The following is an 18,074-nucleotide window of genomic DNA, read 5'->3' on the forward strand; positions in this document are numbered from 1 at the left end:
GCTGCCACAGAACTCCTAATATTAATGTTCCTAAAAGTATAAAATAAACTCAACGTTAAGAAAAGGTAACAGGTGCTTCTCACAGAAAAAAAGGGGGATTCCTATAAAAACAAAAAATATTATCTCCATCTCAACAGATGGAGATACAAAGGGGACAACTAAAGAAAGCAGAATCAGAAATTGGGCAGGGAAACAGCAAAGATGATGCACTATCACCACCCTCCTGCCATCAACACAGAGGCAGTGGCTGTAATATGCAGGTCTCTCCATGCTTCTGTCCTCTGATCTCTTGCTAGTGACCTCTACTGGCTACATTCAACCAGTAGCAGAAGCAGGGATAGACATTGTGGATGTAATAATCTACAATAGGTGAAGCAGATGTTAGGAGCAACAACAGTGAATATCTAACATGCTAACATTAAAGTGTTAGATTTTAATTCTATTGTAAATTTTTCCATATTTAATAATTACTACTAGAAGAGTAGTAGAAGCAATAGTTTTAACTTTGACACCATGCAAAGTATTTGGAATTACTACAACTGCTAAAGTACTTTTAATCATACACAAACTCTTTTAACAATCTTTACCTTTGTAAACATTAGATATATATAAAAAGAGAAATATAGCATGGCCCCTGTCCTTTGGGGGTCTTAAGATTTAATTGGGGGAGACAACTAATAAATAACTGTAATTGCTTTCTATATATCTATAGCAGGATGTTAGAGTAGGGCTTTTTCTGTCTCAGTTTTGGCTAGGCTCGAAGAAAGTGGCAACTATTCCTTCATTCAGTAGTGAAGTGGAATACTACAAAAAGGAGAAATTAAAAAAATGGGGGGGCTCCTTTCACAACCACTCATTTTTTAGTCAAAAACTTTGAAGTTTACAAAATTTTGAAAGGTTTTAACAGTGCTTTTCCTCTACCTCCTGCTTAGGGAGAGAAGGTTTATTGATTCTTTGATGCATGACCCCTAGAGTTGGGGGACCCTGTGGGACACACTGGATTAGTTTCTAAGTCATATCTGAGTAATTTATTCATTTAATACTTATATGACACTTTTTAAGTATAGGCACTATTCTAAGCATAAATGACATCAGAGGTGAAAAAATATCAAGATCTCTTACCTTCATGGAGTTAACATTCCAGTACAATATAGACAAGAAGAAATTTTCACTGGCTAAAAATATAAAGATGCTTTTTAATTTGATCACTTCTCAGAGGTATGAAACAAAGCAACTCTATAGACGTTTGCTTTTTTTTTTTTAATCAAATAAAGGCTACTGCAAAAGGTCAAGTGGGATTAAAAGGGGACCTCCATAGAAAGAAATTAAAGGTGTCTATCACAGAAGCTAGCAAAAGACAATGAGCTGAGTGTGAGATGGCATATATTTGCACTCAAGTGCAAATGAAAGATCATCGCTAGTATTTGCTCATTGAGATAAGGTAAGGATGGAGGTGTTTTCAAAGGCACAAAGTAGTAAGTGTCCAATATAAATGTCTAAGCTCAGAGAACATCAACCTTTAATCACAGAACTCTACTAACCAGGCTAAGAACACTATTGCTCTTTCCAGGTAGACTTGGGCAATGTAAAACAACCTAATTGACTGTGGTGGGAATAGGTAGTAGGTAGTAGTAGAAATTTTAGGCAGGAACATGGAGAGAAAATCAGCTCATCCTCTTTTGCCATAGCAGGCTCAAGCTGGTGAGAAAATGAGGCTTTGCCTCTGAATTTTTTGTGTTTATAGTGGACCTACTAATTTCTGATCTGAGGCTGTTGAATTGACAACTTTTTATCGCTGACTGACCATGAGACTCATGTCATATTTCATTTTAAAAAATAGGGTAGGATTAATTCTACAGGGTATGTTTTAACATTGGTGGTGGAGGAGAGGGGGAGAGAAAAGTGTGTGTGAAAATAAGTTATTTGCAAATTTTATCCTATACAGATCTTTATAATGAACTAGCTACAACTGTTAAGCAGAGTAATACACAATGACATTTTACATGTTCATGAGGAAGAACTTTCAACCTGGCTTGTTTTTAATAATTTATTTTTATTTGATTCTAAAAAAGCCTGATACCATTTATCAATGACTTTCTTTTTTTTTAAAGATTTATTTATTTGTGCATACAGGCCAGAGGTGCAGGGGCAGTGAGAGGATTCGCCAGAGACAGAGTGGGGAGCAGAACAGGCAGTTCGTGGAAGTACACTGCTGAGGGGAGTAGTGGGTGGGTCAGGAGAGGTCTGCAGCACCACGTGGGTGCTGGGCTGGCAGGGATTGAACTCATGCAGAAGTGGCTCTAGCTTCTTAGTGCTGTGCTTTAACCCTCTGCGTTACCAGGGAGGGCCTGACTTTTAAATTAAAGAGGTAATGCTATACTTGCTGACTCATTTTTCCTATTAAATATCTTTTGAATCAACTTTTCAGCTCCTGATTAAGAATCAAAATGTATTGTGAGTCAAAGCCCTAAAACATGTAGAGGAGCTGAGAGTCTAATAAAAATTGGAGTGAGTTTTTAGAACATTTAGTCTCCACAAAAAAAACAACCAAACCATGCTTCTCATGGCTTACTACTTGTCATTGGAAGAGTCAATCTGAAGAGTCTAGGCAGACACTGTGAATGAAGGATGTAACACAAAGCCCTACATATTTGTGAAATAATAATAATAATAAAAAGACTTTGGAATAAGAGAATCATCCTTCCTTCCTTCCTTCAATGAATGCTTAATGAGTGCCCACTATTATGCCAGGTTTCCTTAGGAAGTAAGAATGCCTCAGTAAGTAAAATTTCTATTCCTGAATGTTTATGTGATTCACCTAAGATGCCATGGGCAACTCTACCCCACCTGCTCTGGCAGGTAGTGACAGTGAAAAACATCTCCAAAAACTGCCAAACATTCCCTGGAGGACAAACAGAGAGCACTCTAAATAAGTAGGTTACTTCCACTACAGAGCTCTCAAAGGAAGTCAAGTCTAAAAATATTTATTGATGGTGACAGTAAGAATTTTTACCTTGGCTAGGATTTTAATAAACACAATGCTTTCCCTTTGTCACACTCAACTTACAGTTGAGCTAACTTCATTGTTTCTTTTCTTTGTACCCAATAGATCCTTCTATATAAATAGCACAGTAACAAGAAGTTAACATCCTAGTAGATAGGAGCTCCTAAAATTGATAAATGGAATGAAATGACAATTCACTAAAGTAATATAAACAACCAAGAAATACATGAAAAAAATTTTTACTAGTAAGCAAAAAAGACAAATAAAATTAAACCAACAAGTCTTTTTTCTGCCTATCAGCTTGATAGAACATAAAAACGTACTTACCCTACCTGGTACTGGTGAAGATATAAAGAAAGTGGACTCTCAGGCACTGTAGAATATAAATTGAATAACTTTTTTTTTCCACAATATAACCACATTAATCAAAAATGCAGATTTGCATTCCCTTTGTTCCCCAGAATTCTATTACTGTGAATTCATCATAATGAGGTAATCAGGAAAGTACATAAAATATGTGCATATTTAACAATTTTCACTATAGAATTTTATAATAGCAAAGACTTGGAAATAATCCAGTTGCTTACCCCAAGTTAATTATTGTATTTCCACACAATGTGCTAATGCGTAGTTACTGAAAACAATATGTTATAAATAATTGCTTAAGGGTATGAAAAGATAACAACTTTTAATGTGTAATATAAAAGATTTAGTATGATCTTTAAAAGTGATGTTATTATCTATCTGTAATAATAGTTATATAATCAATATATTTGAGGCATTGAACATATAAAGGTATAGAAAATTATCAAATGTGTATTCAGTAAACAATTTTAAAGTGAGCATTAATTTACTCAGTCAATATGCATTATTCATTCATTTAACCTTATCTTTTATGTACTTATGCGCTAGGCACTGTGTTAGGTGCTGGGGAAACAATGTGTTAAATCCACTGAAAGTGACAACAACCAGTATTAGTAAATTTGAATAATGCACCCTTATATACTACTATTGAGAAGATAAGTGGTAAAACATTTCAAGAGATCACCTTAGTACTTTTCAATTAAAAGCCTTAGAATCTGTTTCGTAAGATCTTACAATTCCATTTTTACTAAAGAAAGGAGCATAGATGCACTTACACACACACACACACACACAAAACTATCAAGCAGCTCATAAATGAGTTGCTGGGAGGGTGAAAGGGCAGAACCTAGCATGAATTTGGTTGAATAAAATATACCTTTGTTCATAATGCAAAATACTAGGGAGTACAATGTTTCATGTGGAAAAATGCCCAAAATACGTAAGTGAAAAATGTTCTAAAAAGTGTGATATTAAGTTGCTCTGAACTTAAGTAGATCATGTAAATGATCTGTTACTTTATCTGCAAAGCTCAGATTCTCAAGGTCACTTTCAATTCTCAACTTACCTGAGTCTAGATACTCATCCTTTCTTCTTTATAAAGAAGATGGTTATTATTGGCAACTGTTTGCAGAGCTGTCCTAAACGATTTCATTTGGGAAGGGATCAAAAGATACCCTCAAAAGACAAATTGTGTTTCGGAGGAAAATGTTCATTTTTTTTCCTCAACAGCCTAATCTACCACTTTTCATGCTTTTTTTCTGAGAACGCATAAAAGACATTAGTGCCTTCAAAGAGTTCAAAATCTAGTGGGGAACACTAATAAAGAGTGAGCAAAAACAACAGCACGTTGAAAGATGCGTTCTTCGAAGTCTAGGGAAAAGGATTTCAAAGTAGAAAAGCAGATACCCCAACAACATACGCAAGGAAGAGTATGGTGACACATACAAGTCGTTCTTCTCATAGTCACACACCACATTCCCAAATCTCTACGGCCGTCTACTGAGGTTGAATGGTTCACTCGGTCACCCGAGTTGCAGCTGTCGTGTCCAGGGATTTCAGTTACATCCGGCCCAAAGGCGAGAAACTGGTGGGAATCTGCATAGGTAATGCCACTAAAAATCCAAAAGCGATGGTGCAGAGTGGGGGCCCCCCGCATCTCTCAACTGCTGCTGGCACTCCGGGCCCGAAGTTTCCCGCCAATCTCAGTCCCCTACCATCACCCGCTTATTCTGAGGTACCGCCCATTCCCACGAGGGCTGAGCGTTGAGAGGGCGGGGGAAGTGATGGACGCCTATCGATATCTCTGGGATAGACTACTGAGCCCTGCGCTGCCGCCGTCAAAGTCCTGCAGGCTTACATGTAGATCGCCGAACGATAGTTTCGGCAGCCCTTCTTGATCATAGCTTTGCAGGAGGCCGCGGCCAGTCCCTCGCCGGAACCATGGTGCGTTGGATACGGAGTCCAGGCAGGGTTGGGAGTAGAGGTCTGCTCAAGGGGAGATGGCGAGCCGCGTCTCTGTCATCCTCAGAGCGACCGGGGACCGCGGGGCATGGAAACTTTAGCCGACAGGAGGGTTCCGGCAGTGATTCAGCATCTCGGGCCTGACGGGGAATGAGGCGGTCGGTAGTTAGTGAGGCCTTTTCCCGGGTTTGTTTCCTTCCCAGTGGGGTATCGGACACTACATTTTAACTTAACTGATTTGGCCCCAGAAGTTCTTCCCGTGGAGGTGATTCCAAGCGGGGCAAGGCGGCCCCTCGTGCTGGGTGTGGGAGCCAAATAGGGAATTGAATTCAGATCTCCTGGCTCTGCCTAGTGCGGTCTTCACCCAAGTTTTCGGTTCCCTTACCTCATGCACTTTCCAGGCGGGTGTCCGTCTGATTTATCGCTTCCCTAGCGCTCTAGACGAAAAGGCCCTTTTCGATCACATTGTCTCGTCACCCTGTCTCACAAATGAGCACACCAAGACTTTGAGAAGTAATGTAATTAGATTTGCAGAATCGGGCTTAAGGCTTCCAGTCCCACGTTTGCCATTCCAACACCCAAATCTTTTTACTCTGTTGATTTTCTCCCAAGCACTGTGCTTTTTATACCGCCTTTCAATTAGTAATTACTCTGATGTAGCTAATTTGTGTCCACCTCTAACCTCCTGAGGTTACTCATTTTTCATTCAATATGCATCTAGAAGGCACTGTTTAATCGAAGTGAGGTTTCAAAGATAAATCAGACATCATGTTCCTAATCTTAAGGTAGAAAAGGATGGGGGTTGTGGGCAGAGAGAGAGAGAGCTTTAAGACATAGATATTTGAGCTACCTTAAAGAAAGAAATGCTTTTGACCATTTATTAGGGCCTGGTATAAGGAAGAATGAGAAAGAAAATTGACACATAGGAGCTTTAGTAATTGAACCCAAGGAAGTACTTGTGGGACTCCCTTTTAAATCTACTTCCCTGTCCTGCACCTTGCTCATGGTAAATGTAGAAATTGGATTGCAAGTCAGTGTAGTAATACTCTGCCAGTGAGGTAGGTTGCCTTAACAGATTGGGTTAATGTTTAATGGAAATGGTATGAGAATTTTTGTAATGAGAGTTTTGTTAAGAATTGGGGCTTCCATGCTTATAGCTGCATTATTTACAGCAATAAACAATAGGAAAGACATGGAATCAACCCAAACGCCCAAAATTAGGTGACTGGATTAAAAAGATGTGGTACATATGTACAATGGAATATTACTCAAGAATCAAAAAGATAAACCCATGCCTTTTGCAGCAACATGTATGGAGCTGTAAGGGATCATGCTTAGTGAAATAAGCCTGAAAAAAAAAAGAAAGGAAAATACCGCATGGTTTCACTCATGCAGGAGTATAAAGGACCAAGGGAAAAAACAGTAATAATAATAATAATGATGAACAACTATATACCAGAGACATTTTACAGGGGTAAAGTAGGGAATGGGATCAAAAATGGGGGAGGGAGTGCATGGGACTATGGTGATGGCACATGGCAGATTTGGTGGTGGGAAGCCCACAGGGATCACAACTGAAATGGGAAAAGGCACAAAATGATATAAAAAATAAACTAATATATTATTAAAAAAAAAAGTTGGGGCTTATAGAGTTCTTATATTAATAGGTTCTTTTTTTACTTTCAGTTTCGCAATCAGTATGACAATGATGTCACTGTTTGGAGCCCTCAGGTAAAATATTTTTCTATGAAGTGACTTTTGCTTGGGTACAGTGTATTTAGGAACCCATAAGATTGTTAGCTGTAAAGAAAATGGATTATATTCATTTTAGATCTTTCTGAAACTTGAATTTTTATCATTTGAGTAAGTTTCCTGGTTTGAAAAACCACTTAAGATTTAACTGCTCAATTGAGATTTGAGGACTCTAGACTAAATTAATAAAAGGGCCTTGTAAGACTCTTTCTGATGACTTGCAATGACTCATGATATGTTTTGGGGTTTTTTGCCCCACTTTAGGGCAGGATTCATCAAATTGAATATGCAATGGAAGCAGTCAAACAAGGTTCAGCCACAGTTGGTCTGAAATCAAAAACTCATGCAGTGTTGGTTGCTTTGAAGGTAAGTAAAGCAATAGATATGTTCTTTAGAAAACAGAGCTATCAGAATAAAATTTTGAATATCTGTATAAAACTGTAAACTTATTTTGGTGTTTATATTTTATGATGTTTCTAGAGAGCACAGTCAGAGCTTGCAGCCCACCAGAAAAAAATTCTCCATGTTGACAACCATATTGGCATCTCAATTGCAGGACTTACTGCTGATGCTAGACTTTTATGGTGAGTGTCATCATGAAAAGCAAAAGGAACATCCCTATTCATAATTGATAACATTTCTGGAAAAGATTCTGATAGGACATTTTAGGAAGTTGTCTGCCATAGTGTTTATAAGTCAAGATTATGAATACTGTAGAGGATTTTGACCCAGTTATTAATGTTCTTGACCATGTAATAGTAATAAACTGTTAATGGAATTAATTCATATTAACTATTGTGAAGTCTCTGAATACTGTGGCACATGTTGACTCAGTTTAATGTTTAGAGCTGTGTTATGTCTACGAAGAACAAATCTATCTAAAAATATTAGTAGTTTATTTTTTGCAGAACTCAGTACTGGGTACTGGAGAGTATACAAAAGTGAATCAGACATGGGGCTTGTTGTTTAGGGACATACCATCTCATAATTCACAATGAAAGCTTGAAAGTAGATTAAGAAATAGAATTCCTGTGACAGTGGTAGAAATTCCAGAGGTGGTAGAAATTGTTTCTATTTGAAAGGCATTATATAATTGAAAAATGAGTTTTGAAATCACACAGATGTATCTGCTGCCACCATTCTCTCTTAATATTTGAAACTGAGCTAGCCACTTAAATTCTCAAGTGGTTTAATAATTTTTTTCGAGGTTTTTATTAAATACCCTAGCATGTAGGGTACTGAAAATAGTGCCTTTCATTTACCACTGAAAGTGTATGTTCAGAAGTAGAAGGTAGTTAGCCAAGACTAGTCTTTTAAGTCTCTGATAAGATTAAGGAACAAAGAATATAAACAAATAATAATTTTATTTAACCAAATCTAAAATCTTGTCATGCCAACAATACTATCAATATGAAAACTTTAAAGGGAGATATTTTGTCCTTTTTTTGTGTGCTAGGCCTTTGAAGTTTCTTGTGTATTTGCATGTAATCTCAATTCAGACTGGCCACTTACCTAGTACCCAGTATTTATATGTGATTAGTAGCTGCCATATTAGGAAATGTAGTTTTAGACAGTTGGGGAAATGGACTTAAATAAAAGTACTGATTAAATAGCTTGATTTCTACAGTTAATAGTTGGTCATTAGATGTGATACATAAACATAAACCAGGCAAGTAACACAGAAAAGAACATACCCATTTCTTGTTGTTTATTCTCTTGGATTCTTTTTTTGTCCCCAGTGCTATACTTACTTAAATCTTGTCATGTGTAACAGTGAGACCCAAGAGTCTAGAATTCAGTATCTCTTCTGAAGTGCATTGACAGCGACACATAAGTTTATTTAGTATAGGCCCTACTTCTTACACTTGCTCATTTGGAAAGCTTTGGTATGCTTTCAAGAAAAAAAAGATTAGGTATTTTTGCTGGTTGAAGTTCCAGAAGTAAGAAAAATGAACCGACAAGAGAAAGATCAGAGAGGTAAAATTGCTTTTTCCCTTGCTTTTCAGCTCTATAAGGTGTTTTCAAACAAAGATTTACTAGGACTAAGGGATATTCTAATCTTATTTTTAAAACCTCACCTGATTTTTAAAGATTTATTTATTTATGCATACAGAACTGGGGTACAGGCCAGAGGCTCAGGGGCGGTGAGAGGCCTCACCAGAGACAGAGCGGGGAGCAGAACAGGCTGATCGACGAAGTACACTGCTGAGGGGAGCAGGGGGCGGGTCAGGAGAGGTCTTCCGCGCCATGTGGTCACCTCCGGGGCAGGCGGGAATCGAACTCATGCGGAAGCGGCTTTTAGATTCTCAGTGCTGTGCTTTAACCCACTGCGCCACCAGGGAGGGCCTAAAGACCAAAATTTAGTACAAAAATGCATCCTTGTGGCCATGTGGCCCTTACATGAATGTAATCCTTGTACCTACCTGGAAAAAAGCAAAAAGGAAAAAAACTACTTTATTTGATTTGGAATAACTTTTCCCTCTTTTTTTTTTTTTTAGCAATTTTATGCGCCAGGAGTGTTTGGATTCCAGATTTGTATTTGACAGACCGCTTCCTGTGTCTCGTCTTGTATCTCTAATTGGAAGCAGTATCCTTTTTATGTCACATTTATGGACATGAACTTTAAAAGGTTTTGATTTTTGATCCTTATGTTACTAGGAATATATTAATGTTGTAGCATAGGTAAAATTTGAAAACTTTAAGGTTAGTTACTCTTCAGTAACCAACTGATTAAGACATTAATGGAAAGTTGTAAAGAAGGTGAACCATGGAAAAAATGGCTTCTAATAAAGGCATTGGGCTGTGCTTTCATCAGCTGTATTAAGCAAGTGTTACTTTCCAGACACAGATGAGCCCAATTTCAGGAAAACCATCCAAGCATTCACTTTTATAGGAGATTTAAAGTTTCTTTTTGTGGTTGTAGTTATCCCAAAATATCCTTGACTCCTTAAACCCAAAATGAATGAGGTTCTTTATGTGGGAAGAGATAATTTTGCTTACACTCACCCTTGGATTTGGTGGATAATGAAGCATTTTTTTGATACAAAAAATTCAAAATACAGCTCTGTTTCATTTCCTTCCTATGGTGGATTATGAAGCATTTAAGAGGTTTTTATAGTCATGTTTAATTTCAAAATAAATTAGAACAATCTCTTTAACTAGTTTAAGAGACCCAGATACCAACGCAACGATATGGACGGAGACCATACGGTGTTGGACTGCTTATTGCTGGTTATGATGTAAGTTCATAGAATATTGTTAAAATTTAGTGTTTTTTTAAAACCAGAATTACTAATTATTAGCTCAAAGTTAAGAACTATGTAGCATATTTCTTTTTCTACTGTAGGATATGGGCCCTCACATTTTCCAGACCTGCCCCTCTGCTAACTATTTTGACTGCAGAGCTATGTCCATTGGAGCCCGTTCTCAATCAGCCCGTACTTACTTGGAGAGGCATATGTCTGAATTTATGGAGTGTAAGTGCTTTTTTTTTGATCCATCTAGTCTTTATAGTGAATGAATAGCCACCTAAATGAAGAAAACAATCAACCTTATAGAGCATTTTCTTTAAAAATTTAGTCCATGATTTTATTATTTCTGTCACACATACTCATTTTTACTTCTTTTGGCTATAGCAGTAGTTCAATCACCAGTGGAGCTTTTCAGAATATAAATACATATCTCCAGCCTTGAAGATTCTTGATTCAGTTGTTCTGAAGTGTGTCCAAGGCAGAGTTGAGGAATACTGTACTAGCTACCAATTGTAAATTCTGTTTAAAATTTTTAGTTTTCTATGCTTATTTTTACTCACACAGACATTACTTTATAAACACTTAAAAAGGCAGAATATTTATCAGAAAGAAAAGAATATAAGGTATGATGGCAGACATATTTTCATGTGCTTTGCTTACACAAGGGTCTTAAATTTTTATTACATGCCTTTTATGCATCTATTGAGGTGATCATAGAGGTTTTTCCCCCCCTTCACTCTTTCATGGTATATATTGATTGGCTTATATAACTAAACAGTAAACTTTTGGCTGTTTTTATTGTAATGTATTTACTTCGTGACCAACCATAATTTCAGACTGTTAACATGAAATTAAGAAATAATTGTTATTACATATAGGCAATTTGAATGAATTGGTTAAACATGGTCTGCGTGCCTTACGAGAGACACTTCCTGCAGAACAGGACCTAACTACAAAGGTAAATGTATTTTCCAGTTGTAGAGATTAAAATTATAGTTTAATCATTTTATGAATGAATATAAGTAATAAGGAGTATTTACCTAGAGTTCTTTTATTTGGAGTTATTTACCTGGACTCGTTCTTTGGAAGCTATTCATTAAGTGATGTGATTTTGAGATATCATTTTTTAAACATTTCTTTTAATATAAAGCTATAAAACTGATAATTCCAATGTCAGATATCCTTTCATGCACCAGCAAGTAGAAATATCTTTGTGTGTATTGACTGTCTACTACATGAAGGCATGGAAAATACTGTAAACACAACAAATATCTTGGACTTCACCAAACATATTTCCAAGTGGATGGAGATAGACATTATACCCATAAATAAATTACAGCATTTGAAATGTTTATAGGATGATTAAATTCTGTTAAAAAAAATTGGTTATGAAAAGAAATAGTCATTTGAGTATAGATATGAAGTGTGGAGGTGTAATTTAAAACAGGATGGTCAAGGATGGCCTCACTAGAAAAGCAGTGGGGCGCAGAAGGGCAGCTCTAATGTCCAGGAAGTCTAGCTTTTAAATTTTGGGTATACACAATTTGGAAAGATTTGCTTAGATATCTGGCATCCTGATATCAAATTTTTACTGAATCTTAGTAGCTTATGAATCCTTATCCCCTAAATTTTATCACTAAAATTTTCATCTCACAGGAGCTATTTTTGTACTGGCTAGCATTCATGGGCCATTTTAAGAATTGCTATTTAATTTTTCTGATGTACAACATAGTTCTAAGCACCTGCCAAATTCAGCACCCAAGACTTACTCTTTTGTCTAGCTGACAGATATTTAAGCCTACTCATAATTATCAAAAATGAATATTAACTCTGCAGAAGTGTCTACTTTTTCCTTTTTCCTCCTACTTTTTTACAATCTTATTCAAGTGCTATATAAATTGTTATTATGTTTCACCTAAGAATTTAAGAATTTTTCCAACCTATAAGTCTCATTTTTTTTATTTTGACCTCTCCTCCCCCATCAGAATGTTTCCATTGGAATTGTTGGTAAAGACTTGGAGTTTACAATTTATGATGATGACGACGTGTCTCCATTCCTGGAGGGTCTTGAAGAAAGACCACAGAGAAAGGCACAGGTATATAACTAATCATAACTCAAAGCCTTCTGTTTTGTCATGGTGCTATTCCTACAAGAATTCTAACTCAACCATTTTGTCTTTAGTTGTTGAGGTAGAATCACAATTTATTTATTAAGATTTATTTTTACTGGGCCCTCCCTGGTGGCTCAACAGGTAAGAACACAGCACTGCAAGCTATCAGCCTCTTCAGTGCGAGTTCAATCCCCACCCCGGAAGTGACCCATATGGTGTGATAGACTTCTCCTGACCTGCCTGCTGCTCCTCTCAGGCCTACTTGTTCTGCTCCCTACTCTTTCTCTGGTGAATCCTCTCACCCACCACACCTCTCAGCTCTACCCCAGTTCTGTAAGCATAAACAATAAATCTTTAAAAAAAAAAAAAAGATTTATTTTTACTTATGCATATTAGAACTGGGGTGTATGCCAGTGGTGTGGGGGTTAAGAGAGTTTACCAAAGTGGGGAGCAGAACAGGTAGATCTACTGAAATATACTGCTGAGGGGAGCAGTAGGCGAGAAAAGAAAGGTCTGCTGCGCCATGAGGGTTAGCTCCTGACTGGAGCTAGAACTCATGCTGCAGTGGCTGGTGATTTCTTCATAGTGCTGAGACTTTAATTCTGTGCCACCAGGGAGGCCATGATTGTATTTTTGCTGTGTGTACTAATAGTAAAGAAAAAAATAATTTCTAAAATGTGTTAATTGTATTTTAACACTAGTAGTGATAATAAAAATAAGGTCTTTAATCTGGAGCAAGACATAGTGATGAAATGCTGGATTGTTCAGTGATGCTTAGTTTTCAGAACTTTTCAGAACAAAAATCTTTGTTCAAAAATTTAACAACTAGAATTAACTATTTAAAGTATCACCTAACATCTATTTTTCTTGAGATTTTTTTATGCTATAATATTTATGATTAGAATTGTACATATTAATCAGGTATCTCTTTTACATATTTTAATTTTTCTTCTTTTAAGCCTGCTCAACCTGCTGATGAACCTGCAGAAAAGGCTGATGAACCAATGGAACATTAAGGGATAAACCAGTATATATATGTATTATCAAATATGTAAGAATGCAAGAACACATATTGATAACAATAATTTTTACTTTGAAGCAAAATGGAAATGGTGGAGTGGTATGTTTTAGGAATCAGTCCAGATGTGAATTTTTTCCAAGCAACTTCACTGAAATCATTCAGTAGGGTGCATTTTTCATTGAGGAGCTATATAATCATTTTCTAGAAAGTGTAGGTATCTACTAATGTTTTTATATGAAGAACATAGTGTCTTTGTGTATTAAAGACAACTGTGAAATAAAATTGTTTTCACCTCCTGGTGCATTGGAGTTGTGCTTGTTTTTTGTTTTTTTGTTGTTGTTGTTTTAATTTTTATTTTATTTTTATTTATTTGTTTATTTTAAAGATTTATTTATTTGTGCATACAGAACTGGGGTGCAGGCCAGAGGCTCAGGGGTGGTGAGAGGCCAACTCACCAGGTGCACTGCTGAGGGGAGCAGCAGGCAGTTCAGGAGAGGTCTCCACGCCATGTGGTCACCTCCAGGGCAGGCGGGGATCGAACTCATGCGGAAGTGGCTTTAACTTCTCAGTACTGTGATTTTACCAACTGCGCCACCAGGGAGGGCTTGTGCTTGTTTTTTAAGTAGTTTCAATTATAAGTAGCAACCTATTCCAGTAGGTCATTGGCAGTGTTTGTCAAATTAATTTGCTTTATTTTAAGTGATGGGAGAAGTAATATATAATATATAGCATAGTCTTATACCATTGTTCCAATGTATAGATTGGCTGCATTAGAAGCTGTAGAGATTTGTTTCAGAAACAAGTTTCAGTGTTCAATTTCAACAATTCTGATTTAAAACACTGTCAAACAATAATAATAGAAAAATAATTAACATGGACAGCTTTTCTTTCCAAACAGCAGGTGGCAGTAGTGATAGCTCTGGTCTCCACGTAGAGAACATTTGTAAAAATAAAAAAAGGAAAGTTAGTCCCAAATCATTTCCTCTTACCTGCTCAGCACTACTCCAGAAAATTTGTGGGCTGCTTTGCATTATCCCTGTGTATACAGATACAGAGAAGTTGCAGGATTTTTATCTTAGACCATGCAAAAGGAAATCTAATTTATAAAATAAAACAAAAACCTAAAACCCCAAAATTTATTGCTTAGAAACCTAGAAGAGTTGTTTTCTGAGATCTGTTTTTCCATAGAGTATTATACTTTTTTAGATAAGGATTTATACTTCAGATTAATTCTACAAGTAATTAGCTGCTATTGGCTTTAGACTGGTAACTATTTTAGAAATCCTTTATAGAATTACTGAAGGTAAAATGATAATTTATGTGAAAATACCTTGAAACTCCAATAAGTAAGAGAAACTGGTAACCTTGTTGAAAGACCTCTGGGTATAGGGATATGTGAAATGTAGGTCTCTACTCTTGAAGAAGCCTTAAGAGTCTGCCATTTGAATTTGGGATGAGGCCAAGTACCATGTGGCCATTGGACCTACAGTCCAGTTGTGTCAAATACATTTAACTTTGACATACACTAAACATTAAAAGAGGGACTTCTCAGCCCTCTCTAGTGGCGCAGCGGGTTAAAGCACAGCACTAAGAAGCTAAAGCCACTTCCGCATGAGTTCAATTCCCGCCTGCCCCGGAGACTACATGGCGCGGCAGACCTCTCCTGACCCGCCCGCTGCTCCCCTCAGCAGTGTACTTCGTCGATCTGCCTGTTCTGCTCCCCGCTCTGTCTCTGGTGAAGCCTCTCGCCGCCCCTGAGCCTCTGGCCTGTACCCCAGTTCTGTATGCACAAAATAAATAAATCTTAAAAAAGAAAAAAAAAATCCTTTAAAAAAAAAAAGAGGGCCTTCTCCCTCCTGCTTTCATACTCAGTAAATATAGTGGGGGTGGAGAGGTACAGATATAGCAAGTTTAATAATCTCTTCTTTTCTCAGGCAGTTTTTTCTATGCCCTTCATTCTATGAGCTGCTGGTTTGTTTGTTTTTTTAAGATTAATTTATGCATACAAGAACTGGGGTACAGGACAGGGGTATGGGGCATGAGCAGATTCACCAGAGACAATGGGGAACAGAACAGGCAAGTTGAAGACAGGAGAGGTCTGCCACGCCATTTGGGTCATTTCCCTAGTCAGGGATTGAACGTGCTGCAGTAGCTGATAGCTTCATAGTACTGTGGTTTAACTCCTTGTGCCACCAGGGAGGGCTCTGAGCTGCTGTTTCTGCTGAGTGATTATGCTTAAAGGTGTGTGTGTGACAGAGATTTTGTACCTATAACCTGTAAACCAATTATAAGGCTTATGTTGAGGGAAGAGAAACAATAATCAACATTAACTTGAGAATTTAAAATCCCAAAAGATAAGCTCTTCTAATTACTACATGTTAAATAATTATAAACAATAAAATTCTTACCAAAGTCCTCATAAAGTCCATCACTTTCATATAAAAATAAATGTATTAAGCATTTACATGCTGCTTTGCAGAACTGGTATGGTTAAAAGTCAGTTTAGTAACAGGATCCAGGATATAGACTTGATTTTTCTATGGCCACTTTGACTGTATTCTGATTTGAAGATAAGTTCTTATTCTCTAGGCCATGATTTCCTACACATCTAAATTTTTATGATCCCTTGGTATACAACAAGATCCTCATTTTCAAGTAATTCATGAATTGAAAAGTGGTCAGAATGATTTAATTACACAGTAGCATAAAAAAGTAGTCTAAAATCAAAGTGTATAGTGTTAACAGGTCAGCAAGAACTAGGTTATGACAATTTATTCAACAATCTCAAATAACTTGCAACAATATACTGCCAGTGACAGTTTTAAGTGTAGACTTAAAAAGAGGTTTTACAAAATGTTATATTTTATTGCCTTATCTAATAATTTCCTTAATTGGTCATGATAACTTTTTTCTGTAGCACAGCCAGGGCCATTGAAGTGAACTTGGTTAGCACTACAACACAGTAACCCTAAATTGCTGAATTTTTTAATATTTTTTGGGACTTCATTCTCACTTGTAAGTCAAGTGGGCTTGGAAACCAGTTAACTACATTTGTAAATGTACAGAATGGAACAAGCTTGCACACTCATCTTCAATTTATTTAAACAGGTGTGAAAAATCCAGTTTCAAAAGTTTTTATACTTTAGATTACATTCTTAATTATAGACAGGTTAGTAGGAGTCAGGAGAAGTAGCTGTGCCAATACAATAACAGGTGAATCCTTGTGTCTTACTGGTGGTGATACTACTAAACAGTTAAAACTACCTAGAACTAAATACACAAATGAGTGTATAAAAAACTGATGAAATTTGAGTTAAGTATCAACATCAATTTCCTGGATTAGGTATGATGGAAGAAATTAAGTGAAGATTATATGGGATTTCTTGCTCTACTTATTATCTCAAAGTTTTTAAAAAGTACACAGGATTTGAGAAATAATCTTAGAATACATAGCCTTCTGGATACACTTCAGCTGCTTGAAGACTTTTTTTTTTTTGGCTGACAGTTCCAAAAAGAAGAAATTTCAAAAAGCTAAGGGTTTATTCTCACAGACCTCTTTGTATTTACAGTATTTTCCTGAAGGCTTCTTTTTTTTTTAATTGGCCAGAAAACTTTTTTTTGAGGGGACAATAAGAACTCAGAGTCGACAAAACCCAAAATACTCTAACTTGTTGCAGGGCTTTGAAGATAGGTAAAATGCTTAAAGACAGTAACAGCCGACCTCCCATCATGCTTGGAAAAAAAAGTGTTAATCTACTGAATGCTCAGAAAAGATCATGAAAGGAACCTGATACTCAGTAAGGAGCACAAATGCCCAGTGTGACAATACTCGTGATGTTAAGAACTGGAATGAATCCTCACATAACTGATGTTCTTTATTGGAAGAACTAAAGTTACATTCCCAAAAAGTAATTTACTTTCCCAGTTTATTAATGTGTAACTAGAAAAGGGCTTTCACTTCCCAGTCTAGTGCTCTTTTCCCACTAGATCACACAGTCTTGGAAAATGTTTCCCCTCCAAACACTTGCTCCCCTGGGCCGTTTTAGTTCTTGTAGGAAAAACAACATATTTCGTTTTTTTTTAAGGTTGATTTATTTATGCATACACAACTGGAGTATGGGGAGGCGGAGGACAAGTGTGTGAGAGGATTCACCAGAGACAGCGGGGAGCAGAACAGGCAGATGCACTGAAATACTCTGCTGAGGGGAGCAGCAGGTGAAACAGGAGAGGTCTGCTGCACTGGTGGGTCACCTCACTGGGCAGGAAACAGATTTGTAGCAGTGGCTTCAGACAGCTTCACAGTGCTGTAGGCTTTAACTCCTTGCACCACCAGGGAGGGCCCAACAGCAACATATTTCTGAGCAGGTTTAAATGAGACTCAAGTAGGCTCTACGTCTGCAATCACAGCGCTTGGCCTGCAGCGAAAGCTCAATTAGGCTTTTCCACTCCCTGCTGCGGCCTGCATCAACCAGACTAGAGAAGAGGAATCTGCTAGCGTGTACTCCCAGTGCGCAATCGCCCGACGGAGAAGGCGTGTCCTCTCCGACTTGCCGTAGAGGCGAGGTGGCTGTGGCCTTAGTGCTTCTCCACCCCCTTCCACGTCAGCCAAG

General features: G+C 37.2%; 1 protein-coding gene across 1 annotated transcript; it reads left to right on the forward strand.

Annotated features, from left to right (window-relative positions):
* Positions 1-5,169: 5,169 nt before the first annotated feature.
* Positions 5,170-13,765, forward strand: PSMA1 (proteasome (prosome, macropain) subunit, alpha type, 1). The gene is made up of 10 exons (XM_004683025.2): positions 5,170-5,311; positions 7,016-7,060; positions 7,346-7,447; positions 7,562-7,665; positions 9,580-9,668; positions 10,250-10,320; positions 10,428-10,557; positions 11,211-11,290; positions 12,318-12,428; positions 13,403-13,765. The coding sequence occupies exons 1-10, from the start codon at positions 5,309-5,311 to the stop codon at positions 13,457-13,459; spliced, it is 792 nt and encodes a 263-aa protein (XP_004683082.1). The 5' UTR covers positions 5,170-5,308; the 3' UTR covers positions 13,460-13,765.
* The last annotated feature ends 4,309 nt before the right edge of the window (positions 13,766-18,074 follow it).

This window comes from Condylura cristata, unplaced genomic scaffold (genome assembly GCF_000260355.1).
Source record: "Condylura cristata isolate star-nosed mole 26May11 unplaced genomic scaffold, ConCri1.0 scaffold00015, whole genome shotgun sequence".
In the NCBI taxonomy this organism is placed as follows: domain Eukaryota; kingdom Metazoa; phylum Chordata; class Mammalia; order Eulipotyphla; family Talpidae; genus Condylura; species Condylura cristata.